This window comes from Magallana gigas, chromosome 1, assembly GCF_963853765.1.
Source record: "Magallana gigas chromosome 1, xbMagGiga1.1, whole genome shotgun sequence".
In the NCBI taxonomy this organism is placed as follows: domain Eukaryota; kingdom Metazoa; phylum Mollusca; class Bivalvia; order Ostreida; family Ostreidae; genus Magallana; species Magallana gigas.
This window is the reverse complement of record NC_088853.1, coordinates 70,535,017-70,562,831: the sequence shown is the minus strand read 5'-3', so window position 1 is coordinate 70,562,831 and position 27,815 is coordinate 70,535,017. Positions and strand designations below refer to the sequence as shown.

Genomic DNA, 27,815 nt, shown 5'->3' with positions numbered 1-27,815 from the left:
TGTTTAAATTACCATCTTGACACTCATATCCCAGCCATCCAGGGTTACAGCCAGAATCACAAGAACCATTGATGCTGTTACATCCATCACAGTTGTCGTTACATCTCTCAGCACAATCCGGCCCGAAGAATCCGTATGAACAAGCTACATTTAATATATTGATATTGAACAAAAAAAAAACGTACATAGATTCAGACTCTGTGAACTTAACAGTGCATTACAGGCAACTTAAAGATACTTGGATGAGAAACATAATCATTAACTTGCCTCCAGCTTTTGAACTGTTTAATAAATTTAGAAGAAGTAACAATTCTCAGTTTAACAGGCAAGTAAAATTCTTTGTCATGACACGTGAAAATATTATTTCTAGACATTTATAAAATACATAGCAATGTATGCAATATCTTATTTGTTTCAGTAAATTGGTTTGAATTGGAAGTTCATATCAGGTTGGACGTTATCACTTACATGTTTTGCACAAGTACCCTTGATGACCAGCATCACATCCAGTCAAACATGTCCCATTTATATTAGAACACTTGTCTACGTCACGACAGTGTCCACATGTTTCACTGCAGTTTTCACCAAATGATCCTTTATCACAAGCTGGTGAAAGAAACGAAAAAGAAACCTCTTAGTACTCTAATAACAAACCAAGGTTATTTTTTTTCGTCTATTTATTAAATTATATTTACATTCCAAATATTTTTCGCATGTAAAGTGTGTGAAAAGACACTGCAGTTATAAGACCGTAACACACACAGGGTACTCAAAGGTTAGAATGACTAGTTTTATTATGACGTCACAAACGTTGAACGCTGTAAAATGCAACGTCACAAGCGATAATCAAAGTTCACGCTTGTGGCTGTTACAGTGGCTCTTCCATTAATTTGAACTTACCCTTAGGATAAAAAAGAAATTTCGACATATAAATCACATATGCAGACAAGGCAAGAAGTTTAAAAAAATGTAAAAATAAGCATTAAATCATTATTTTTTTAAAGATATAGTCTCATAACTGCAGCGGTGTGTGCATACAAATTTTCACAACGCGCTAGCGCGTTACTCAATTTGTATGCACACACCGCTGCAGTTATGAGACTATATCTTTCAAAAAATAATGATTCAATGCTTAAATATAAAACAGTAATTTTGGGAAAGAAAACAATTGTTTTAAAACTAGGGTTGATTGAAAACATATAGATTAATATATAAAAACAATTTTTTTGGCACCTGTATGTAAAATACTGGTACGATTAGATAAATGAGCAAACTATACATTTGTTAATTGATACATTACAAAAAATATATGGCTTCACCAAACATATTATTGAATGATAACAACTCTAAACATGAAGACAATTTTTGTATTTAAGCTTTTATAAATCGGTTTAGTTGGTTTATTTATCTGTGTTACAAACTCATTTAACAAAACGTTAGATGCGAGCAGCGACTTAAATTCTTGTTGTTTTTCATATTTGATGAAATGCAATGTAAATATTTAAGTTTAATATCATCTTATGAGCAAATAGTTCTGAGCTTAATAGAGGTTGAAATCAGATGAATTGACTTGGCTTAATCTAAAGACAGTAATAAAAAGTTGTACCGATGAAAAAATATAATTTAGACAGTATTTACCAAAAAAACAAAACAAAACAAGACTGTTCAAGATATAATTCTTTTTAAAACATTTTTAAAATCATTTTACTACCTAAACATTATATTATGCCAAATACTTTTTTTTCAATAATCAGTACAAATGAGCACAATGTCGGTGCATATTTCTCATTACCATCTTGACACTCATATCCCTGCCATCCGGGGTTACACCCAGTATCACAAGAACCATTGAATCTGTTACAACCATCACAGGTGTCGTTACATCTGTCAGCACAATCTGGTCCAAAGAATCCATATAGGCAAGCTGAAATAATAGATAACGTATGAATTAAAAAAAAACCTAGTAACATGCCTAATAAATGTTCACCAATTCTTTAACTAAAATGTAATTAAAGTTGATTTTAATTTTTTTTTATTACTCACGTGCTTTACATGTTTCTCCATCATAACCAACTTCACATCCTGTTAAGCATGACCCGTTGGTATGGACGCATTGAGTTACGTCACGGCAGTGCCCACATTCTTGTTGACACTCAGCACCATAATATCCTCGACTACACGCTATTGAAAAAACAAAATGCTTACTTTAACATTAGACATTTGTCAGAACAATGAAATGGTAATTAAAAAAAATATGTTTACAAAACAACATCAATGCACAGTCTATTTTCCGGTGAAATCTTAAGCAAATATATACATGTATGATGTTGATTTAATTATCAACTTATACCAAATAAAATGAGTGTGCAACAACGTCAGAAAGGTTGTTGTTCTGAATGGCAACACAAATAAGTTAAAAGTAATAGATCATTTTTATTCGTCATTAATAAAAAAAAAAATGAATAAAATTGTGTATTTAAAAAAATATTGTTAAAACCAAAGATACATGAGCACATTATCACTATGGAAATTGAATGATCTAAAATACAGATGTACAGATGTACATGCAACATAAAAATAACTGTATTGTTTCAATTTTTCAATAGCTTCATTTTGCTCTTAAAGACCTTGTTTTGTGCCTGTTTGTTTAATAGGGTATCAGTTTGATTGATTTTAAGGCATTGTATTTGTTTATTCATCTTGCAGTACAAATCAATTTTGTTTCAAAGTCGTTCTTTTTAGGTCACAGGTTTTGATACTCAGTCGTTACATTGCAAATTGGTAACAATTTTTTTAAGAGATCTGCGCTTGGAATATGAAGTGAGCGATTGACATCAATTTTGTTAATAATGATTTAAAATCCGACGAACAGTAAACCATTGCATAGAAAGAGAAGTCACTACTTTTTACTGTTAAGACAGAGCATAAGCAGATTACTGAAGATTTTTTAATGGTTTTAGATTTTGAAGCAAAATCATACACATACACAATCTCATATTTCTTGAGTTTTGATTTTTGTACCTGTTTTTGGTTTTGAGAAATGGCGTTCGTTTATCTATAAAACTATGAAGTTTTACCATTACAAGTAAAAAAAAAAAGCATCATTAAAGAGTTGTAAAACATTGTCAATGAGGTACACTACGGTTTCACAGTGGTATCCATGCATAGTACAAATTTTTAAGTGTACAATAGAACATTCGTTACCTGATTTACACAGGAATCCTTGGAACCCAGGTTTGCAGCCCTGACAGGTGCCCGTTTCTAAGTGACAGTAACAGTTGGTGTCTGGGCAGGCGTTAGAACAGTTTGCCCCGTAAAACCCTCCAGGACATCCTGTAAAAAGTAAAAACAACCAGCACTTAAAACAGATTGAACTCTTTCCTTATTTATTTAAAAAGAATACATATACCCACCCACCCACCCACCCACCCAGATCAAAGTATTTAATCCAAAATAACGGTGCATCCATTTACAAAGTTGTTGATGTTATGTGTATTCCTGCTGGCCGCTTCAATTATACATGCACCAACAACAATACAGAAATTGTAAAGCAGCTGTGTGTAATATATAATAATGATAAGAAAAAAGAATTATGATACAAGGGATGTGATAAAAGCAGCTTATTGTGTTTATATCAGTGATACAACAATCTTGCATTCTTTAGCAACAATAAATTGAGCTTAATAAGAATTAGACATGGTCATTTTTAAGCTTTTCTTATTACATTAAGATTATGATTAAAATTAATATCAAAACAAACCTCAAGTGTCACTGGACGGAGTATTGCTGCTCTAAATGTGCATTGAAATTATATTGACAAATGTTCACCGAAAGCATCATTATTCAAGGTTGAATTCAAGAAATAAGGAACACTCACCATACACCTCCACTTCACAGAGGTAACTGGCAACAGTGTCAGAGTAATAGTCAGGGTAGGTAACTCCTGGTAGTCTCTCGTTGTAGTAGATAACGAACTGTCCATGTACAGGACAGGTGGTGGTGAAGACAGAAGGTATGGTGAGTGCTGTAAAGTTATCGTCCTTGTAACACAGTGTTCCCTGTAGTCTGTCTGTTGTGTTGGAGACGTACACCGAGAATCCAAGGAAGTAATTTGATATGCCTCTATAAAAAACTACAAAAGGAATCACGATCAAAGATGAACTGATAAAAGAAGCTAGATTAATTAAACAATGTCGTTATTTTAAAAAAAAGGATGAAACACGCTTTGTAAAAATTACTAAAAAAATATTATTGGAATAGAATTCTTTTGGAGTTGTGTGTAGGAAGTAAATAAAACAATAAGCAGTGGAATAAACAAAACGTTTGCATGTGTTTAGTGAAAAAATAAAATGCTTTCTTTGGTGATTCATGCAGGAAATTGCAGTAAAATACATAACCCGCGTAAGTGTGTTATGTAATTTCTGTCTGCAATAATCGTTTATATCTACATCTTTCTCTTAACAAATAAATTGTTTGTCAAAAGTTTTTTAAAAAACAAAATCACTAAATTACTGTAAATTCACATCACTACGTTAGCTAAAAGAAACTGTATTACAGCCAAGTCGTCACCTATGGGAATTTGAGTCTGATACCATCATGATTATTTCGCGCATTCCGAGACTTTTCATAGGTCGCTTTAAGTTGTAACCTATTGATAAACGGGGCGTGTAGATTTCTTTAGAGCTCTAAATAAACTATAAGTTCCGTTAAAAATAAAAGGAATCATACCCGGTTGATGTAAATATTCCATGATATGTGCATCGTTAAAACTATTAAGTCTTACCATCGCCTTAGTATATATTAATGTTAAATATATATTATTTTATATATGCTAAACTTTTATTTTAGAAAAATGTTCTAAGTTTGTAGTATCCCGTATATTCAATAAACCTGTTATATTTATTTTAAAGAAAACCTACAAAGATTCGAAATAACATAAAAGAATGGCAGTTTTGTTTTATTAAATTATCATAAATAATCCCATCTATGCCTACGCCTCAAACACAAGTATAACCAGAAAATAAATTAAATGAAAATTTATAGATAAAATATTAATAACATTTATTGGCCAGCGAATGTCACAGTCTACAAGTAATTTATTACCCACAGAGAAATATCCACCGGTGTTACCCAGGGAACCTGCTTGGGATGCCCCACCCCCAACGTGCCTGGTGGGAATATACCTTTAATATGCCCCTGTCAAGAGTGAATGCCACGTACAAACAAGGAAATCGAGTTTTGGGTCGGGCCCTAATTCTAACACAACTAACAGGGGATAACCAGAGATAGACCACAAAACCGCCCCTAGGAGTTCAACGCATCTAGCTGATATTCAAAAGATACCACTTATTAACCAAAATTCCTCCTTAGCACCGTGTTGTAGTTGATGAATGAGTTGGTTGTCGCGTCTACGCTGGAATCGAAAACCTTTACCACAGCATGGTGTTAAACGTTATTATGTTTTTAACTGCCCTTGGAAAATTATTAATTCTAACTCATAGTATTCTCTCTTATTTTATTAATATACAGTTTATTATGTGTCACTAATCCATATCGCCACCCATATGTTGACGATTTTTAGAATGATTAATCCAGCCTTCATTATCAAGAAGTATTAATGTCATAAACAAATAATACATATACATGTATCGACTGCGAACAATACATAAAATTACATTAACATATATAACAGGTGCCTCGTTCAATACATTGAGGGTTTCTTTACATAACACCATGTCGTTGTTCCATAACCTTAGATCAAATTCACGCACGGCATGATGGCGTCATTGGTATTTAATACAAGTACAATGATCAGTGCATACAAAAAGTGTTTGCAATGATCTGTTGCGTTAAGATGAAAATTAATGTAAAACTAAAATAAACCAAGTTTTTGTATCTGTGTACATGCATCTCTGTTTTTATCTTCAATGTTTAGAATGTATTTACATAGAAATAAGTATAATACGTAAACTGTGTAATGTCGATCACATCGTTACATGTACATCAATTCTTCATGTTTTACAGCATTACCATGGTTACCTTATCTGATCGGAAGTATGAAGAATGTCGCGTACAAGTTCGTGGAAATCTTGTTCTCAATTTAGTTATAGTTTCTAGCGATCACGAATTAATTATGTCAACAAAATCAAATATATATGACTGCTGTCACGAGAAAAGGGCTCTTACGATCACATTTTCAGAAATTCACATTTTTTGTCAATTTGGATTAGCCAACTGTTCCTGAATGCAAATATACAAAGACATTCAAGATATTGTGTTTTTTAAGCATGTTATGACAAATTTAGTAAGACATGTTAACACTATTTTGTTTGACGTTGCTTGTCGAATACGTCATGAAATCACGAACGTCAAATTTTGTTTTGTTTAATCCTTTTCAGTTGTTTCAAGAAAAAAAAATCAATAACTATCTATACAATTGTAAATGCCTAACAATATCAACAAAAAGGAACAAAAACATTTTGAATATCCAGGTACACTTCGGTAAATCGATAAGATAATTAAGGATATATAAGGATATTTAAAGCCAACAAATATCAACTGTCTTCCCACCTTGAAATACATCTTAGTTTATTAAGCTGCCGGGGAGCTAACATGTAACAAACATGTAACAAACATGTAATCAAACGTCTTAGTTATTTAAGCTGCCGGGGAGCTAACAAACAGACGTGTAACAAAAACACATGAACAAAAATGATTAAATTCGATGCCTATGTTTCAGCATTTTAGAGTATAATTAAGAATGCACATAAGTGCTTCATTCTGAAAAAGATAAATATTTATTTATGTATTGATCCTTTTTGCACGACCATTTTATCGCCTAGTACCGACATTACATTTAACGTATTTTTCCGCAAGCGAGTTTAAATACCTAAAATTTACAAAATTAATGTCTGTTTTTGAATTTCGCAAGTAATATGGTATTTTCTGATTTCTCTTCTCTTTTATAAGTCAGGTATCAACAGTACTTAAAACAAGAGGTGTTTGTGAAACACTTATGCCCCCCTCCCTGGGAAACACCCACTAACAAAATGAACGTAAACTGCATATATTTGGAATTTTTCTAAGTCCAAAGGCCATAACTCTGTCGAAAATAGCTCGATTGTGCCCAATATCGAACTTGATCTAGATAGTATCATGATTAACCTGTATACAAAATTTCATTTCATTGTGCTTATCCTCTGCGAAGAAAATGAGCGGGAACTGCAAATAACTGGAATTTTTCTTCGTCCAAGGGCCATAACTCTGTCGAAAATGGCTCGATCATACCCAATATCGAACTTGACCTAGATATTATCATAATAAACCTGTATACCAAATTTCATTTCAAAATGTTCATCCTCTGCTAAGAAAATGAACGGAAACTTTTGGTGGACCGACCGACCGACAGACCGACAGACAGACAGCAGCAAAGCAATATGCCCTCCCTTCTTTGAAGGGGGAGCATAATAATTACGAGTGAAAAAACTATCAGCTTCGACTGTCTCACTGTAATGTCACAACAAACGAAATGTGGATAGTGGATTTGAGAGAAAGGTTTTATCAAAATAACATATATTTTTATACAATTATATCCTCGTAGCATCCGGGGTAGGATGGGGCAGTTAGAGGGGGGGGGGGGGGAGGCCAACCTCCCACTTTTTCTCGCAGCAAACATTTTTTCAGAAAAAATACATATAAAAAATTAAAATATCAAGAAGTTAACCCCCCCCTTTACATTTTCAGAATCATGTAAACATTTAAAGTAAAATTCTGTTAATGAACAGTGAAATCGATGTTATTAGTAAGTATAGGCAACACCCCCTCCCCCATTTTGAAAAAAAAACGATGTTACGTGCTTTTAACTAACACACTGTTTTGTGGCACTGCATGATCTGTGCCAGTCTTATATTTTTCGGAGGGTTTTATAACAACTTCAAATCGCCTGTCACCATAGTGTTAAACACTGCATATTGCCGATGCAATTTAAAAAAAAAAGACTACGATGGGTTGTTCTGATGTGACCCGGTACGGAAATTTGTTAGATGGTGTATCTAGCGTGTCGTAGAGAAGAGGTTTTGTTTTACACGTCTAACTTCAATTGGATTGTACATACTGTGTAGTATTGCTTATACAGTAAAACTTGTCTTATCTGGCAGAGGGTGGTTCTGAGACACTTGGTCGGATTAGGCAACGTCTGGTTTGAAGAACATTGTTGCTAATTAATTTTAGTATACATGTATAATGCAGTAGGTCTTGATCGTCTGTTTTTGCAAAATGTTTAATTCATCTGAAATATGTTAGCCCTCCTTGATCGTGATTACGATGCAGCTTTTTATTTTCTATTTGGAGAACACTAATTGAATAACGGAATACGTACGATGGAAATACTTTTCAATCAAATTATCGTAATTGATAAATTTTGAACAAGCCGATTAACTTAACAAGTCCTATATGAGACAAGTGCATGAATCACCGGAAATTGTTACACAAACACTGACCACTCGACAAGTCAACAGGTGGCTGATTACGTAATGGCGAAAACTGTTTTGATGCAAGAAACAATGAATAAATATTCTGAAATTAAAATAAAAAACGGTGATAAACGGGAATTTAATCAGGAATGGAGCATAGTGTAACCATACAACGTGCATTACAAACAATACCGGCAGTTTTACTCCCACGGTATCGTGAATCATGGCCTGAAAAAAAGTGAGGTGAAGTATAATACACAACCCCCATTTTGGATGTCACTCTGGAAGAAAAAATGCGTATTTATTTATAACAAGACCTAACGGTATCAACTGAAATGATTTGTTAGTTATGATTTATATTCACAATTGTTTAAATCAAAAGCAACGAAAGAAAATTGATCGATAATTGGGCAGTAATTATCCCGCATAAGGCCGATCGATAAGTGGCCGGATTACGGGAGATAACTCTCGCTAATTATAAAGAGTTGGTTCTTTTCATCGCGGCCGGTTTTACAGAATAGACAAGAGCCGGGTTACACAACGTTTTTTTAAACATAAAATAATAAGAAAATGTCAAGGGACTGAATAATTTCGCCGGATTGGACAACATGCCGGAATACACAACCTACGGACTTAACAAGTTTTACTGTATACTTATGGGATTATTCAGCACAATAGAAGTAAATACATTGTGTACATTTAACATTAACTATCCTCGGAATTCAAAATTAATGACTACTATTACCATAAAGGATATTTTAAACCAATGCTACATGTAGACTTGATATATATTTTTTGCAAAAGTTGCCTACTTTTAATCATTTAATCAAACAAATGAATTCTTCAAGCTTGTAAGTGTATAGTGTTGTATTTTTGATGGGATTTTTAAACACTATAATCATTGGAATAATCAAGAATTATCCGCATTTGTTTTTGTTTTTTTCAAATGCAAGATCAATTTCCATGTGTTTATCGATAGTACGAGACCTGATAGACGTATCTTATATTCAGCGGGTTATCGCACTGGGTTTTGATTATTAACCAAATCTAATGTTCTTATTAGTAATATTGAACAATGAATGAATTAATACATCTCTCTTTACCCCCCCCCCCAAACTTGCGCTCTCTCATTCTCTCTCTCTCTCTCTCTCTCTCTCTCTCTCTCTCTCTCTCTCTCTCAATACAGACATCGGCAATGTGATTATCTGGGTTTTTTTTAATCTGAACAATTCTCCGATTCTCGAAATATTATTTTTGCTGTACATTGTAACAAACACCCATAAGAAACATTGGCTGTCAATATCGGCAAAAGAAGATGTATGGGGGATATATAGCGCAAATGCCAATTCAGTTTAGTCGTAAAATACATTTTTGATTTTTTTTATTTGAATCTATTTAAATATATTTTAATTCAAGTTTGCAAAAGCACAATTTCTAACTAAATTCAGTTTTTAATATATTAAACAAATAATAAAAAAAAATATTGCCCCAAATGTGTGTGCTATCGAACCCATGACACAAAATCCCTAGATATATAAGGTTAGCTTTATGTCGGGTGCTCTAACAACTGAGCCATTTCAGACACAACAAAGTCGCGTATTTAAATACTATATGTCACTTTGGCCTCGAATTCACGGACTTGTATTATTTTTTTTTAAAACGTTCAAATGTTGGGATACAAAATAATAGTTTTAATGTATAGTGGGTCACCTCTCCACGTTTTTGTTGTTTGAAATCGGTTTGTTTTCCATTATACCTTGTTTAGGCTATGAGAAAAAATATAGAGCACAGACCCACTCTATATAAGAAAATGCCTTTAAGTTCTAAAAAAAAATAACACTATTTGCAGGTTTTGATACGTATATGTCTGTTTGAATCAACATATTCCCGGTATTGAACATATTTATAGATTAAAATTAAATGATATGTTAAATATATATTGTTTTAAATGATATTTTTTTTAAAATATTAGAATGATTTGATATTCATATTTCTCAGTATCTTGTCCGACCGTGCATTGATGTTTTACACGCCTTATGCACCCATCATCTTTGTTGATTGTATGCATAAAAATAAGATGAGAAAATATCATAAATGAAGTTTATTGTTTATATAAAAATAAAGATGAGAAAATATCCTAAATGACGTTTATTGTGCATTCGTCCATGCATGGTAATTTTCACACATTTTTTCACATAATTTTCTTACATGTAGCATGCGCGGGTCTAGAGAGGAAAGGTGTGTGTGTGTGTCAGAGGGGTCCGGTCCCCCCTTGTAAATGAATTTTTCTTTAAATTTGTATAAAAAAAATTTGCCAAAAGTATGCCTCAGACCCTATCAGACCACCCTCCCCCCCCCCCCCTCCCCCCCCCCCCCCCCGGAAGAATTTTCTGGATCCGCGGTCGTGTAGTGTATATATTTAGCGATAAATATATTTTTTTCTTCAATGATAAAACAGCGATGCCATTGACTTAATATCAAAAGTATAACAGTATAAATGACTGGTTTTTTTTTTTCAAACCTGTTAATGTTATTGAATTTAGAACCACGTATGTAACTGACCCATGCGCGGATCCAGAACATTTTTCCAGGGGGGGTCCGAAGGATAATTGTGTTTGCCAGGGGGGGGGGGGTCCGAGGCATATTTTCGCGATAATTTTACTATGTAAATTTAATAAATTTTCATTTTCCAGGGGGGGGTCGGGACCCCCCCGACCCCCCCTCTAGATCCGCGCATGTGACCTGAGATGAATAAATTATCATATAAATGCTTAAACTATAAAACCTCGGTGATGTTATGACAGACTGAGAGTCTAATAACACAAAAAATGTGTGTACGTTAAATATCTCAAAAAATACACATAACACGTGGATTTGGGTTGTCAGAATGCACAAAAGAACAACTTATGTTTCGTGCAGATTATCACTTATATTTCATTCATACATATAGATTTAGTTTTAAGTTGTTTCTTTAAAAGCACTTTTCTTGTAAATGTCACGAAGAATAAGATTTTCCCATCAAATCAAATGAAAAGTTTACCGTGTTAACATATTTTTCAAACTCTTCGAATCCTTGAGTTACATGTACATGTTTTTAAAAGTATTTAACATTTTAACAGTCGGTCGCTATGTAGAATACAAATACATGACTAATGTGTTGTTTTTAAAGTTTAAAAGCGGGTGAAAAAGCAGCATTCTTACGAAAGTTCAGTTGTGTTCAATATTTCGTTCGATAAGCAATACAAACATAAGAAATTATTGGTAATCAAACAAACGTGGAAAATAAAGGAGCTATCGTGTAAAAACAATGCACAGCATTATCGAAAAATCAAGAAATAAACCTGCATAATAACTATTTCAAACATCATAATCAAATCGTGGTACGAACTTTTACATCAAACACAATAGGATAATTCTTAAATATAATAGTCAGTGAAAATAAATATCATTTGATTATGAATTTTGAATTGTTATATGAGGGTAAATATAAAAGAATAAAATGTGACTATACACTGTAGATTATTGCCCGTCAGGAAGTATATGGTGATGTTGTGGATGCTGTGGATAGACGTCAGGTCCACCCACCAGGTGGCGGTTTGTCCGGACCCTGATACAGCACATTGACCTCCATACCAACTCAGGTTTGATTTACGTCCGTCTACAGCGTTACTGGCGTCATATGTGTCACTATAACTATACCATGGGTACTGTAGGTACGCTGGTTTGTTGAGGGCGACATTAACTGTGAAGATAAACACACAGTATAGTTTCATTCTCGGGATGTATATCACCACACGATGCTTTGGTAATTAAAAACATCACTATACATAAAAAATTAACTATTGATTAGATAAATACATTAACGTTCATAGTAATATAAATAAATTCTAATTGTTATCAGGAATGTATATATTTTGGTTGTAAATGTCAACCAATTTTTGAGAAATCAGTTTAAAGATTGAACTGTTTGTTTACATAATTTAAATTGTATCCAACAAAACACACAACAAAACCTCCCTCTAAAAATAGAACGTTTCCGGACTTTGAAAGCTGAGATATCGTGCCAAGATACATGTAGGCAGCGGCACGATAAAGAGCCACACTGCATGGTAAATGGCCTTATCACCGAGATTTAAATGTCATCAACTGTATCTGTTGATATACCGGTATATACATGAAAGGAGAGTAGAATGCAGACTTTTAATACATCCTATAGATCCCGCCATGCATCTGACGCGCAACATGGAACCACTGTTTCCTATATTCACATTATGTCCAATTTTTCAATACTAATTAATACCAGAGGCGGATCCAGTGTAAAATCCAGTGCTTGTTAAGGTGGTATGGGGCACATTTTATTAACGTGGACAGAAGTATATTACAAGTAATAGCTTTCAAAAATGCTTGCCTGACTAAACAAAATTATTCAATAGAAGCATGCATGTATCAATTAGGCTTATCAGAAATGAATTTTAATTTTCGCTGCTGATCATAAATTTATAAACGGAACGTGCAAATTAAGGACGAAATATCAGTCTTTTCCTCGATCTAGAACATGTAAATATATATCAATTGAAATTCATTGAAATTCATTTATTTTATCAATTCATTTTTTTAGGAATGTACACATATCATATAAGTTTATGTAAGCTTGAAAGCTGGAGGGTAAAAAGTCGGGTATTTTTAATTGTACATGTATTTGTTATATTAATTAAGATGCAAAATCAACTGAAAGGCATTTTTAAAAATTTCCAACCATATGAAATATGAAAGGGTATACAAACACGTTTTGATTTTGAATGTGTGTGGGCAGCTTAATCAAAATCATCTTGACAAGCAATTAAAGAAGGATGAATTCTCAAATTCATTGAAAAAAACCCAACTGTAACTTCAATTCAATTAGAATTCCTTATTTGCAGTTTCATTTATTGCATGCTCCTACAAAAGTGGAGGGGGGGGGGCAAATCCATGATATTTCTATTTATCCTATAAAGTTAAGAAAAGTGCCAGCTGCAAAAAAAGTGGTGAGGGGGAAGCAGCCTCCTCACCCCAACCCCCGATGCTACGTGCCTGTGATTTAAACACGCAAATACTATGAATGAGACATTATGGCGCGAAATCCTGCTTATACCGAGAGCCATGGGGATGGGATCAGATGAATTGTTGACATTTGTTCTGTAACAGCTACATACATGTATATTATACTTTGGTTCGGATGTTTTGGAAGAAATCTATCGAATTAAGAAACACATTTGATTAGTAATTGTTAATTATCAAAATGTAGTAGTGTGCATTTAATAGTTATAATCACTTTTCAAGATTAATGAAATCGCCCGACTGAACGAAAATCGGGTCACACCCCACTTTGGCGATTTAGTTCCTCCAGTAAACATTCCAGCTGTATAAATATACCTTTGTTTTAATTCAAACTGATGAATCTCTTGTAATAATGATAATCCAACACCAATTATTACTTACATTGTACCGTAATAGACAATATGTTATAACTTGTTGCGATGACCTCCTTCCCCTTTTTCACCGTTCAAATATGGTGGAATGCTGATCTATTTTCAAATCAGGATAACACACGTGCATTGCATGGTGAACGTCCCTTTTACTTGAAAACTCTTGCTCGCTGTTGTTATAACATGCCATATAACACTGATTTTATCAATTGTGAACGTAAATGCCGACATCTTAAACATGCATCGGTTAATCTTTTTAGTGATATATCATGATATTGCTTTTCCCATTGTCTGCACTGTTTCGGAGATTGCAACTTTTAAACCTTAGATATGCCTGACGTCATGACGTCAGGCAATAAACATATTACTATCACCTGTTTTTCTTATGTTACAATATTTGACAAAAAAAATATATTTTAAACATATTTGGAATGTAAAAACTATAAAAGCTCCAACGGGATTCGAACTCAGGACTTACATTCTTATTTCATTTTCTAACCGATTGGAATACACTGTTTTGTAACAATTTTGGGAAAGAAAACATTATAACATTATATTTGATTTCATTGTTTATATCGATAGGAAGTCTACAGCAACGAGAACGCGCTTCTTCCCTTACAGTTTTTTTTTGGGGGAATTTTTAACGTTTTACTCGATAGCGTAGATTTCTTGCTTTTCAGTTCAAAACTTACAATCGATTTTCTTCAGGACATAAAAAAAAATACCTGGTAGATATTAATATAATTTGTGTATTTAGCGGTAATGCTTTATGTAAATGTTTTTAATTTTCCACATGCTTACTGTCAAACATAAACACCGGAGTCTGAAGAAAATCACTTTATCTAAGGTGGCAGGGGACAGTTTTTTTGATACAATTCATTGTAGCCAAGGGATGCATGTCTTCGGAACTTTGTAACTAGAATTTCCTCAGTTCCCATTCAGCACAAATACCTTTAATTCACCTCTACATACTGGTTTTTATGAGATTTTGACCCTTTCATATTTTGCTAATTTGACCTTCCGTACCGCGTGCATGTTGCACTATCACATGTCAGAAACTTACCGGTGTTTAGTTTACAATGTCCCATCCACCTACTATTCGTGTTATTTTACCTCCCGTCTGTAACTTGCAATTTCACCGTGTAAAGTCAGCACAACAGTCATAGCCGCAGGTTTCGCATTTTACATCTGATTCTCATATTGCATATCAAATTCAACAAGAGACACCCCTCTAACTAATGATAATCATTAAAAAATTATTTTATAAATTTTAGCAACACTCATAAGCCTTCAAGTACAGCAACTCTCAATTTTACAAAAATATTGACGGGTACTTTATTCGAAACTGTCCCTTGCTACCTAAATGAAAAAATGAAATTTGTTTTTAAAACTACCGTCCATTGTACGAAACTCTTTCATATAAGCGATTTCTAAATTTTTTATGTTAGATAATTATAGTATTTAGATTTAGGATTAGAAAAATGGCTTTAAATAAGAACTTCAAGTTAAAACGAAAACATGTATATCACAAAAGATGACGGGACTCTGTGTGACGTATCCTAGGGCTTTATCCGAATCACAGGTCGCCGCCTCGAGATCTGTCCTGATACGGATCTATGCCTATAATAGGGCTGTATCTCTCCGACACAGGCTTCAGACAGGTACACACAGTTGTTTAAATTAAAAAATCACTATTAACACACTAAGCATTGGTCATTTGGTTTGGGCAGGGTTGGCTCTCGAGTGACGAGTTTCATGGATGTCCCGGATGGCAAGGGAACTAGGGAAGCTGATCTAGCTGGAACCCAAGTTTAGAGGATATAACATCCAAAGTCAGTTAAAGTGCCCCAAAACCAGTTTTCGTTGTCACAAGCGATTTTTGAAAACAAAATTCTCCATCTTTAATTGTTAAGGGGATTAAATCTAATATCTGGGTATGACTGACTTATGAATTAAGATATTACGATGTATTAATTCCATTTACTGTACTAAAATAAAGAATTTATAAGCCAAATTTGATCAAAACCAGATGTCACAAACGAGAGTGGTCGTATTTAGGTACAAAAAATAATCTAAAAGCACCAGGAAGCAAAGTGATGAATATTATAATGATCAGGGGATAGACATTACATTTTTTGTCTATAATTTTCTCCCTGTTGGCCGAAGAAAAAAATACAATCCAAAATTTGAGTGTCCCATTTAATGCTGTGAATTACGTTACGATTTTCTTGCATCAATAATGAAATTGTAATAGGCGTTTACCGTGAGGTTAAATGGATAAAACTGATCACAAAGTTACAAAGATATGAAAAAAATTATGACTCACTAACAAAAGATACCATTTTTCAAAAAAGAATAACAAATTTCGAAAAATTTCCATATTTACATTAAATTGTGAATTACGTTACGCAATCTTGCAAACAGTTCCTGAATGCTACAAACTTCAACTATCCAGACTGATGTACACACCGATGCCTATCATTGTTACTACATACACAATGCTTCTACCTGCCACAGTTTTATTTCGTATTCTGATTAAAAGTCAAGACTGTGAACTACGTTACAGTGAATTACGTTATGACCGATTTACTTTATATTGTAAAATAATCCTAAAGGGGGGCAAAATCACCATGAATCTTTATTCATTGACACCGCTTAACATACACGCACTTGTAGAAAGAAAGTTTACATGCGGTAACCATTTTGACTACTACAGTTGTGTACGCATTCGTCAGAAGTGTGATTATGCTTATTTGTGACTGAAGAAAACTTTTTGGTTTTTAATGATGTTATTGGAATTTTATATTGAGAATGAAGAATAAAGGTTAAACTTTGATATCATAAATATGAAACATTGGTTCGTTTGGTGTTTAAATGAGGTATAAGTCTATATTAGAGTGTAACGTAATTTACAACAGTGTAACGTAATTCACGAACAAACATAACTACTGTTTTAATTTAATATAATGACTAGAATGAAATATGCAAAGCTTTAAAAGAAATCCTGGGAACAAACAAGACCAAAGGTTAGAGAAAACTATCGCAAAAAAGAGGTTATTATGCTGTTATTTCACGGGGTGGGGGGTTGTGAGTTGTAATAGCCGTGCAGATCATGTTTCTGGGACGCAAGTTTCAAAAACGTCAATTTGGTACCATGTGGCTTGCAAAGAGTGGGTAACTTGTTGTATGAGCTCTGTTCCTTGGCAAGGCAGTGAGGGAGCACCCCTACCAACAGTTTTACAGAAAGCAGGCACTGGAACATATAATTATATTGTTGGTGATTAGGTGAACGCAAGTATCAAGTAGATGCGTGCATGTTGCCACCATGTACGAAGGTCTATAGTACACTGTATGTTGAAATAATTATCGAATAAGACCAGGGATATCATATCACATTTGTGATAGGTTGGGAAAAGTCCTTTAAATGCCCGAACAGACAGACAAAACTTGGATTCCTAGTACAGAGAAATAGTGATATTCTTTGCTCTTTGAACGATCCAGTATAGCAGGAAGAGACTAGAAATATGCTTAAATTTTCTGAAATATATGAAGAAAAGTTCAAAGTTTGTGTGATTAACTATTAAAATCCCTTCAATAAGTTAACTTTATTTACTTTTTATTTTTATTTCCATATTGACTCTTACAACTTCGTTTGTGAATTACGTTACGTTGCTTGTTTTATTCTACAGACTTATTTTGAAATATAATTCATTGCCCATTCCCATCAAATTTATATGGACACAAGAAAATATTGCTTTATTATCTGTAAGTAAGTAGTTATTATGTTCTTTAAGAACATGCAGCTTTTGAATTCCCCTGATATTTAACAAGATATGTGAAATGTGCCATAATCTGATTTGAAACAATCATAACACTTTGGAGATATATTTTATCATTTGCATAGGTATTGCAATATATGTTCTTAATTTCCCATAGTTTCATTTGTAAAAATACTGCTGTTTAATCATAAAAAAACGTATTGATTTGCACTTTAAAGAATTAATGTGAATTACGTTACAAAGAAGACCAAAAAAAAAAAAGTCTCAAAAAATATTTCCTCTGAGTTTCAACATAACAAAAACTTAAAAATCTCTTCGTAAAAGGTATACAAATGAAAGCAGATGCATAATTCTCTGTTGAATTTAGTATGTAAGTTTTAAAAAAGAATAAATAAAATAAGTTTCTTATAAGACAACATTTTTTTACTTTTTACCTTACAGATACTATGTGGTAAATGGACTATTTTAGAATTGATAGTCAATTTTCCATTGAACTATGGTTTTTAATTGGATAGTTACTCTATCTGCATCAAGTATTACTACTTAAAACACTATTTTGAATGCTACAATAAAAATTTATTTTACATTTTGTATAGTATTCCATGAAGTTACGTAATTCACTTCTAAAATTACACTGGATTTGTTAAATATGTCTGAAAAATATAATATCTGATTTTCCAGAGCTCATATATGTGTTTTCTGGTCATTCAGATATTGCTCTATCCAAATTTATACATTTCTTGCGATATCTGTTCTGAGCCGTTTTTTGAAAATTTTTGGGGCACTTTAACTGACTTTGGATGATAAATGCAGTAGGAGGTCAGGTGTACAATAGGTCTGACCAGCTTTTAGACTTGATAACACCTTTTTATGCCGCCAGTGTACAGCACTCCGCACGCCCGGGTAATGAAAGATAGTACTGTGATAGGGTAGGTAGACATGTTCCTTACCCAGGGGTGAGTGGGGATAGGGCTACTTAAAAAATGGGTGTGTAAGAACCAGCTGGGTCTGGCAATTCACGGGCCATGGAGTCCTCCCGGCGGACCACAATTGTGTTCTAATTAAAGCACGGGTTTTAGCTTGCGAGTCACAGTTTGCCTAGATTACAAAATGTTTGGTGAAGGTGTCAGGGAACTTGGGGGAAAATCACTCTCAGGCATTAAGTCCCAGGGAGAACGCGCACGCCATCCCGCCTCTTGAGGCGAAAATGGGTCATGGAACAGTATAAAGGTGTTGACTTGGGTCGAGGGCAACTGTTGATTGGTCGGACCGGCTCGCAAACTGTTGCCCGAGACACAGTCAACAACTGTTTTGTTATACTTCTTCTAGTCAATAACACGTTTTCGCGGAATGTGACGTCACCGGTCAACAGTCTTTTTTTAACGGTCAATTTTAACAGTTCCAATCTAACAGTTCCAGTCAAAGAGTCAAAATGCTGGACTTTTTTTCGTATAGAGTTATATACTAGTAGTAACTGTTTTACAGGGGTATAACAATGGACCCTAGATAGGGACCCTGTATTGAATGCTAGGTTTTCCAGGGTTGCTAACACTGTGATCCCTGCTCGAATGGTACAAGTAATAGTGGGAGGGTAGTCCAACTGAGGATGGTTTTCCTGGCCAGAGACACAGTCAAAGATAGCATTCATGGTTGGCATTCCCAGACCACTGGAATACTGGAGACAGTAGGGTAGGCCACGTATCGGACAGCAATGTCGGGACACGTGAATAGTGTATCGGAGTAATGGGGCCGTACTTTGGTGGAAATCGTTGTAAGGTGTGTCCGTCAGGGCAGTCAAGATCCTCAATATACTCGCTGTGTAGTGATTCTTATAGACAAGCAAGGCGTGATCTGCCACAGAGGCCAGAGCCTGTTGCTCATTTAGCTATTGCCAGTAATGCTTGGAATGGGGGGGGGGCTATCCCCCTTGTCCTCGCGGTTGTCAGCAGGGGTCTGCTTTTTGTTCTGCATGCTATCAGCAGTGGTATTTAAAGCGAGTTTACCTGAACAAATATCGGGTCGAATCCTCTTATCCACAAGCTCGCGTGGGTAAAAGTGGTGACAACAAGCATGTAAGTTCCCTCGATTCTCCAACAGTGGGGGCGGCTTCTCAAGTTGTGCCATCTGTCAGGTCTGGGAGCTTTGCCTGTAGGGAAAGTGTGCGGCACATACCGGATAAGGTAGATGGTGTCCCAGGGAGTGCAGTACTCGACATTGCACACTGCTAGCTCTAACAACAACTGTCCGTATGAAAATCCCCTGTAACCCCCTGTGTTTTCACTGTCATCACCTCTACACTCCCTTTCAGCCTCTATACAGAGCCCATGTATACCCTGACATCTCACGTGCGCCCCTGTATATATCCCCTGTGTGCCACTGTAAGCCCCTGTCATCCCCTGTATGCACCTGTCAACCCACCATGTAAGCCACTGTACTTCCCTGTGTATACCCCTGACATCATCTGTACGGCTTTTGACTTTTGTTTTTTTTCAATAGTATTTACTTTATTCAACTATTTAAATCAAATATGTTATATTTTGAGCTATAAGTCAAATGTTGCACTTAACAGCGCCAAATCACAAGACGCACTGTTATCGTAATTTTAGAAATTACATTTTTTTGTTAAAAATTTATTGATACTTATATAATCATGCTAAAAACTAAAGACTTGAGATTCACCGGGTGGTAAACCTCACGTGAGGGCGGGGATTATTTTAGATAGATGTGAAAGCCGTCAGAGCATGTAGTCCTTCAGAGTTCAGGAACATCTCCACTCCATTATGTTTGAAAAACAGACATAAAAATACATAGAGTGAATTGTTCATTTTTAAAATTGTCTACACATAGATGTACACTTTTACTATGAATATCCTAAACCTATGAATGGTATGATTCTTGGTAATAAATAATAAAATAAAACCAAAGATCAAGCGCTACACATGGTATTAAGCATTTAATTTTGAATATATCTAAACATATAGGTACACACTAAAACCAGTAAATCAGTCAGAATGTAGAATTTATAAGTAGCCATGTTCCATTAGAGTACGCCTTTCTTCTTTTTTTAACCCAGTATTTTGATATACCTTAATTAATTTCCCGTGAATAGCAAAATATAGCTTCAATAGCTTATATAAGTTTGGCTAAGAAATTATTTTAGTATGTTTGTTTAATATGTTTCTGACCAGCTTATTGGACTCTTAATTTGAGGTAAAACTGATGATTTATTATCATAATCAATTTCATTAATTTCTAAAATCTAATTTCCATATCCATTTTTACTGCAAAGTGGAAGATATCAAAGATAATTTAATTAATTGCCAGTGAACAGAAATTTGCGTTATACAAAAGAACTTACGGCAGAGTCGTTAATATTTTCAGTCTCATGGAATGATATTTAAAGAACAAAACTTAGACATAACCATATTTATAGAACTACTTTGATGTCCATGATAATATTTTACAGCCAACAAAATGAAATATTGATTTTAACATTCATTAAATTTATTTGGTCGTAAGTTCTGTTTTAACACGCCGTCCTGCCGCCAAGGTCAGAACATGTCAATGCTTTTTCCAACATGTAGGAGGTCATTTCGATATTGGTCGAGAAATAAAAAAAACCTGATTAATCATATGCGAGAAAGAGAGAGAGACAGACAGTCAGGGAGAAAGCGAGAGTTTGCATTGATTTGTAATTAAATATTTAATTATATAGTTTCCTCGGGAATCAATTTCTTCATAAGTAAACATGCAATGCTAATTTCATTACCAATTCTTTATCAATCTGCAGCCTTGTTAGAACATACACAACACACATTACATGTAAATGTAGAACTAAACTAAGTGTTTTCTACACATGTAACCTAAGGAGTTTATGTAGATACTGAGAGAGAGAGAGAAAGAGAGAGAGAGACAGACAGACAGATAGTCAGGCAGAGACAGAGACAGGGAGAGAGAGCGAGAGAGTTTGTTTTGCTTTTTCATTAAAGATACTAATATTTTACCCGGGAATTATTTTCCTAATAATTAAACATGCAATGAAAAAAATGACAATTCTAATTTTTCATAACAAATTCTCTATAATTATTTAAATTGATTTTTGATTCATCAATGTTTTTTTCTACACCAGATCAGTTGATCAATAAACTTGAAAACACGATTAACAACTAGCTAATTGAAGCTATACTTTCCAATGGAGAGGATGTTGACATAATAGCTACTGTAAACAACCCCTCTTGACAATTTGCAGTGTACGATAGCGAAGTAGGAAGCAACGAGATGATAGACACACGTGTACATGTATATATACACACACTTCCTAAGATATGAATGGTCGGTCAGTGATTATATAATAGCTACTGTACAAGGACGTTCTTGACAATTTGCAGTGCACGGTAACGAGATTGGGAACAATGAAGTGACAGACACACGTGTACTTGTATATGTATATACACACGTCCTAGGGCCTTGATGCTTGGTAATGCTACACGATGATGCAATATATTGTTTAAACACCCCTTATGACTTTTTTCAGTCTGTCAAGAAAAAACAAGAAAGTACAAATTTCGATTTCTCAGTTCTAAGAATTAAAAAACACGAAAAGAAAGATTTAAATTCAGAACATCATTTGGCACAGTGATATGAATTAAAACTGTAGACTGCTCTCATATTTCTCATTTTGTCAAATCAAATCAAATTTAAACAAATGTATGATATCTTTCTAATCCCAAACCCGGAACATTGTTTAAGATCATCATTGTGTGTTTATACAGCTATGCCACCCCGTTACCGTCATTTGTAGATATGCATTTAATCATTCATTACCTGTACCATTGCTCTAAATATAAATATACAATAATGCATATAAATAACTAATCTGGAAAATGCACACTGATAGAATTTAAAAGTGTCAATAAACTGGTCTATCCCCCCGTCTATCCCAATGAACTGGTTTATCAGTAAAATAATAATATCTCTCTCTTTCTTTCTCTCTCTCTCTCCCTCTCTCTGTCTCTTTTCTCTCTCTCTCATGATTTGCCCAACAACAAAAAATGTTGACAACTAAGATCAGCTATTTACATGAACTTCATAAAAACTGTTTAATTCTATGCATCATTACACTGGGCAAAACAGTCAAAATGTAGGTGATCATTTCGATCGGTGTTTGGTGTTTATGCACGTGCTGATCATGTTGTGTTATATTATGCGCTTTAGCTCAGACAGGTTACGTGGCACAGAACATTGCAGATATTCCTCACTCCTTCACTTATTGTTTTTAAATTATTTACAAAAAGTACGTGTATACCTTGATTTGTGTCAATGTTGGATCAGGATTATTCACATTTTTAATAATATTGCCCTCTATGAAATGCAAACTTAAGAAAAACGAGCGTCTAAAACACGAATGCTGAATATTAACTTTTAAAAATCAGGATTATTTAAAAGCTATTTGTTCACTTTACAGAACGTACATGGAATGTCAGGGGCACGCACAGGGAAATACAGTGGCTTACAGGGGATGACAGGGGCGTACAGGGTATGACAGGGGCTTACAGTGGCACACAGGGGATGTGCACAGGGGCTGACAGGGGGCGCACAGGGGATTGACAAATTGACATGTTCCTGGATATCGACTTTATGCAAAAAATGGAGTACAATTACTCTGCTGCAAAGGAGAATTTCGCATGAGGGTAGTCTGCCAAACAGCCCATGCAACGTACATTTACCTCCATTGTCAATGAAAGTGATCGATTCTGGAATTACTGGCAAGATGTCTGATTTTATTCATGAGCCCATGTTGAAATTCCCTGTACTGTAGGGTGAACTCTTTCAAGGTCATTTAACTATTCCGGAACGAGGGTTAATTGTGCCTCATGAACCTCATGCAGAAGGCACATATTTTTCGGCAGGGGGCTGCCTTTAGCAACTGCGATGCCTGCGACCGAATCAGGAATCTCGAAGGCATTTGTGAAACAAGTCAGAGTGAAAGGTTCTTCCGAAGTACCCTCACACATGAAGGGGTTACTTGACGACATCCGGAATAATGCTCCGCCTGAAGTGCGTCATGAGGTCGTGCGACTCATAACACAATTTTCGGATGTATTCACTGTTTGTGACTTAAAACAGGGCGAGTTCGCAGTTATCGAGCATCAGATTGAGACTTGAAACGCACGGCCTATTAATCAGCGCATAAGCAGCACTCCAGCGGTCTTCCAAGGAGAGGAAGAGGTTCATGAAGGCCGCATGCTGGCCGCAGATGTTATACAATCGTCTACGTCAGATTGGGTGGCTGTTTTCGCGCTGATAAGGAAGAAAAGACGGTTCTGTGCGGTGGTGCGTTAACTATCGGGCGCTCAACAAGATGACGGTTAAAGGCACCTATCCGCTTTCACTCATCAAGGAGTGTCTCAACGTGATAGCGGGTAGCCTCTGGATTTAAAAAGTAGATGCTAACTCCGCAAACTGGCAAATTAAGGTTAATCTTGAGGACGGGGATAAAACGGCTTTCATAACCAAAAAGTATGGGCTCTTTTAGTTTACGATATTTTGCCTCTGCAATGCCCCGGAAACGTTTTCACGGGCTATCAAACTCATCACACATCTGTTTGATAGCCATTTTCGAGGATGTTCTTATCCTCAAAGAGTCTACGCAAACAAGTTTAAATGTGTTCGGCGTTCTTTTTACGGGTCTCTATCTTTTTGTTTAGACTCTTGACCACAGAGGCCACGAGGAACCGGAATATAAGCTCTCTTCTGAGTTGTATATCATTTGTAATAATTGTGAACACAGAATAAATTGATTTTATATCAAACTGATTAGTTGTCTAACAATTGACCGCACAAATCTGTTTAATACCTTAGATAATTTCATTTTATTTGGATCATTTTTCCTCCCCTTACTCCGAAAATGTATGTAATTTTTATCTTAGCACGCTTGCAGTTCAAAGTGATTGGGATTTCTTATGCCTGGTTTCTATTTCTACTACTTTTTTGTATATCTACTTTAGTTCCTTGTTGTCTTGGTCTTCTTATTTGCCTTTTATCATTTTGTCAAAAAAAGTATTTGTTTGTTTGATTTTCAACTCTATGTTAGCTAAAAGTTATGGAAATGTGATTTAATACGAAAGTCAAGAAGTTTCGAGATTCGAAATTCAAAATACGAGAGTCGAAATTCGAAATTCTATATTAAAATTGTCCAATCAAATCATGGATCTGAAACGTATATCCAAGCGACATCCAACTGTTCTAAATAAAGATCATTTGTTCATGTGTTTATCTACAAATAAATGCCTTAATAGCTCTTATATAGTATTTACATAATGATTTAATTAACTTTGATGAATTTACCCCGTACAGTATCAACAATTAAGTTAGTGATTACACTGTGTACTTTGCTAATCTTCATGATTTTGTTTGCTCTGTATGTATTTTCCCCCGATGCATTTAAACCCAATATATGTATTCTCCCCCGATACATAGTAAATTTGTGGCAACTGTTAACTGTTATAACTCAACTGTTCAAAATAGGTAAACGAAAAAGAACTATTTAATGTAAATGATTAATATTGAGTGTGATTTTAGCTATGAAACGAAACTCAATAAAAAAAAATAAACCTATTAAACTAGAGGTTATGATAAAGCTTAGACACCATGATTTAAATACAAGTTTAGAAAACATAGAATATATGCGACCTGAACGGCAAGAATACAAATGCATGTAATATAGTCTACCCATAATCCAATGTCATGGTCGAGGTTACAGAGAGAGAGAGAGAGAGAAAGAGAGAGACAGACGGACAGAGAGACAGGCAGACAGAGATAATCGTACTGTCAAACTCAGAAATAGAGAGAGAGACACAGAGAGAGACAGACAGAGAGATTTAAATTCATTGAAATACATGTATATAAGCAATTTTTTGATAAGCCTTTTTAAGGAGAAAAGAAAGGAGGTAGCTTGGGAAGGGCTGACCTATTAAAAAACTATAATTCCCTTCATCGTTGGTACCGCGAGGGGGTAAGGGCAGGGAAGGGAGCAGACTCATCCAAAAAATCTTGACAAGCCAAAAAAAAAAAGGAAACTTGAAAACCCTAATCCGTTAGATAAAGGTAAAAAACAGAGAAGAAGGGAGTTTTACGTGCAGATCCTACTGTACCATTGCATCCAAAACAACAATTAACACTCAAACATCGAGTTAGACTTGCGTTGCTTTTCATTCACTCGTTTTAAAGATATTCATTTTTGAATATATTTAGATATCTTGTATCCATGACAGCGCTGGTATAGCTGTTTACCCAAATTGACCCCAATAAAGTTAAATACGCCAATACACTGAAAAAGATGACAAAATTGATTTTGAACAACTCGTTATTCATTACTAATCGGGTTTTGTCTTTTAAAAATATTCTATAGAATTACATGATTGTTGAACATACATGTATATAGGCCTATACATTAATTAAATTGTCTGTTATGTGATGATTACACTTTTTATCAATATTTTGCAGGATAGGTAACAAATCACAGCTTATTTGTTTGTTATTGCACTAAATATTTGAGAGAATTAGCTGCCAACTTCTATTCATTCCCCGCAGTTTTTTTTTTTTTGGTGTCGTGGAGTGTGTATGGCGACAGTGGCAACATGGCAACAATCAACTTCTTGTAAAATGTTTCCTGATTAAATTTCATCCCGTAATAAATTGTCAATTTTGGCGGGGGCGGGGGAAACAGGGAAATTCAATTTGGATGTGGTAAATATACTTTCATTTTTTTCTTGATGATAAAAAGAAACATATAAAAAAATAAAACGATAAATTATGAAAAATACATGCAATCAAATTTTCGCATATTCTCCACAAATGAAATTGGGACATAATTATCTCTTCCTTGGATATTAAAGATAGTGCATTCTTCTTCTTTTGAAAGCAATGACAAACACTTTGACTCATTATAAGCTGTTTACTTTAGAAAAGTAGTCTAAATGTCTTGTATAAATTACATGGCGCGAATGGTGTGAAAATAACTCAGTGATTATTTCCTATATTGTATGACTGTATACAAAAACAAACGTTAGATAATGCTTATATTCCTTTTTTAAACCGGACTAATATTTTATATTCGTTTTAAAGAATCTTTCGGATACAAATCTTCATGCGCAGATCTAGATGGGAGGGGGTCAGATGTTCTGGAGCTCCTCGGGAAATAAAAGCTTTAAATTTACATGGCAAAATTAATAAAATTAGGCCAACCCCCTACCGCCCTCCGCGAGAAATGGATATGTTTTAAAAGCTATTTACCATAACCACATTTTTTTAAACGTCAGATTTAAACTATCGATAGTGAAATATTCCAGGGTTCAAAAGCATCAGGTCGGGATGCACAAGGCGAGCAAAATCACTGCGAAAGTTATTGCATGATAACTAGTCTAGTTATATTTTCTGCGTATGAATCAAGAAAAATAATTATTAAGTTAGAGAGAACATAGCATTTATTTGTATATAAATGCATGTGCAGATGATCTTTTTTTTTCTAGCAGAATGATGTCGCTAAGATACAGGTGTTCTGATCTATGATTTAATTTAGATATTGAATCTCGAATTTTGAATCTTAAATTTCATATTTCGAATCTCGTATTTTTAGTCTTGAATCTGAAATGAGCCCTCTGTTCTTCCATTCAGTCACTTTAGATATATTTTAGTCACCTTTCTGTTAAAGAAATGGCAGCACTTTATATTGTGAAACTTAAACGTGTTCCTTTCGAAATTTATTCGACATCACTATGGTGATGGTGTACTAAGGGTGCAATTACCGGCATCAGTTGTCTGGAAGATGCAGATAAGTACAGACATTCCGAAGATAAAAAAAATGAAAACGAAAGTGTCTGCCTTTTTGTATGGGCGACTGTAAGATTATCTTTAGAAGCACATTCCTCCATTGTTGTGAAACGTTCTACAGCCAACAACCAAATGAATAGCAAAGGTGTAATAAGTCAACAACGCTCGGGCATTTCGCGTTATCCCAACATCTCGTCAGGAACTAGTGAAACTGTCGACTACACTCACCGAAAGTGTACATTTCCGTACGAGTTCTGGAGAAAGTGATG

The 27,815-nt window shown here is 34.7% G+C and overlaps 1 protein-coding gene across 12 annotated transcripts in view; it reads right to left on the bottom strand.

The window, feature by feature from the left end:
• LOC105338723 (multiple epidermal growth factor-like domains protein 10) overlaps nucleotides 1-27,815 on the bottom strand; it is a 128,588-nt gene that overhangs the window by 100,025 nt on the left and 748 nt on the right. For all 12 annotated transcript variants that reach the window (XM_066072359.1, XM_066072396.1, XM_066072138.1 and 9 more), the window contains exons 2-6: nucleotides 11,983-12,213; nucleotides 3,878-4,132; nucleotides 3,205-3,333; nucleotides 2,044-2,181; nucleotides 1,793-1,924 (exon numbers count right to left, since the gene is read on the bottom strand). In XM_066072359.1, coding sequence (XP_065928431.1) covers nucleotides 1,793-1,924; nucleotides 2,044-2,181; nucleotides 3,205-3,333; nucleotides 3,878-4,132; nucleotides 11,983-12,213 — 885 coding nt within the window. The remainder of the gene's footprint in view (nucleotides 1-1,792; nucleotides 1,925-2,043; nucleotides 2,182-3,204; nucleotides 3,334-3,877; nucleotides 4,133-11,982; nucleotides 12,214-27,815) is intronic.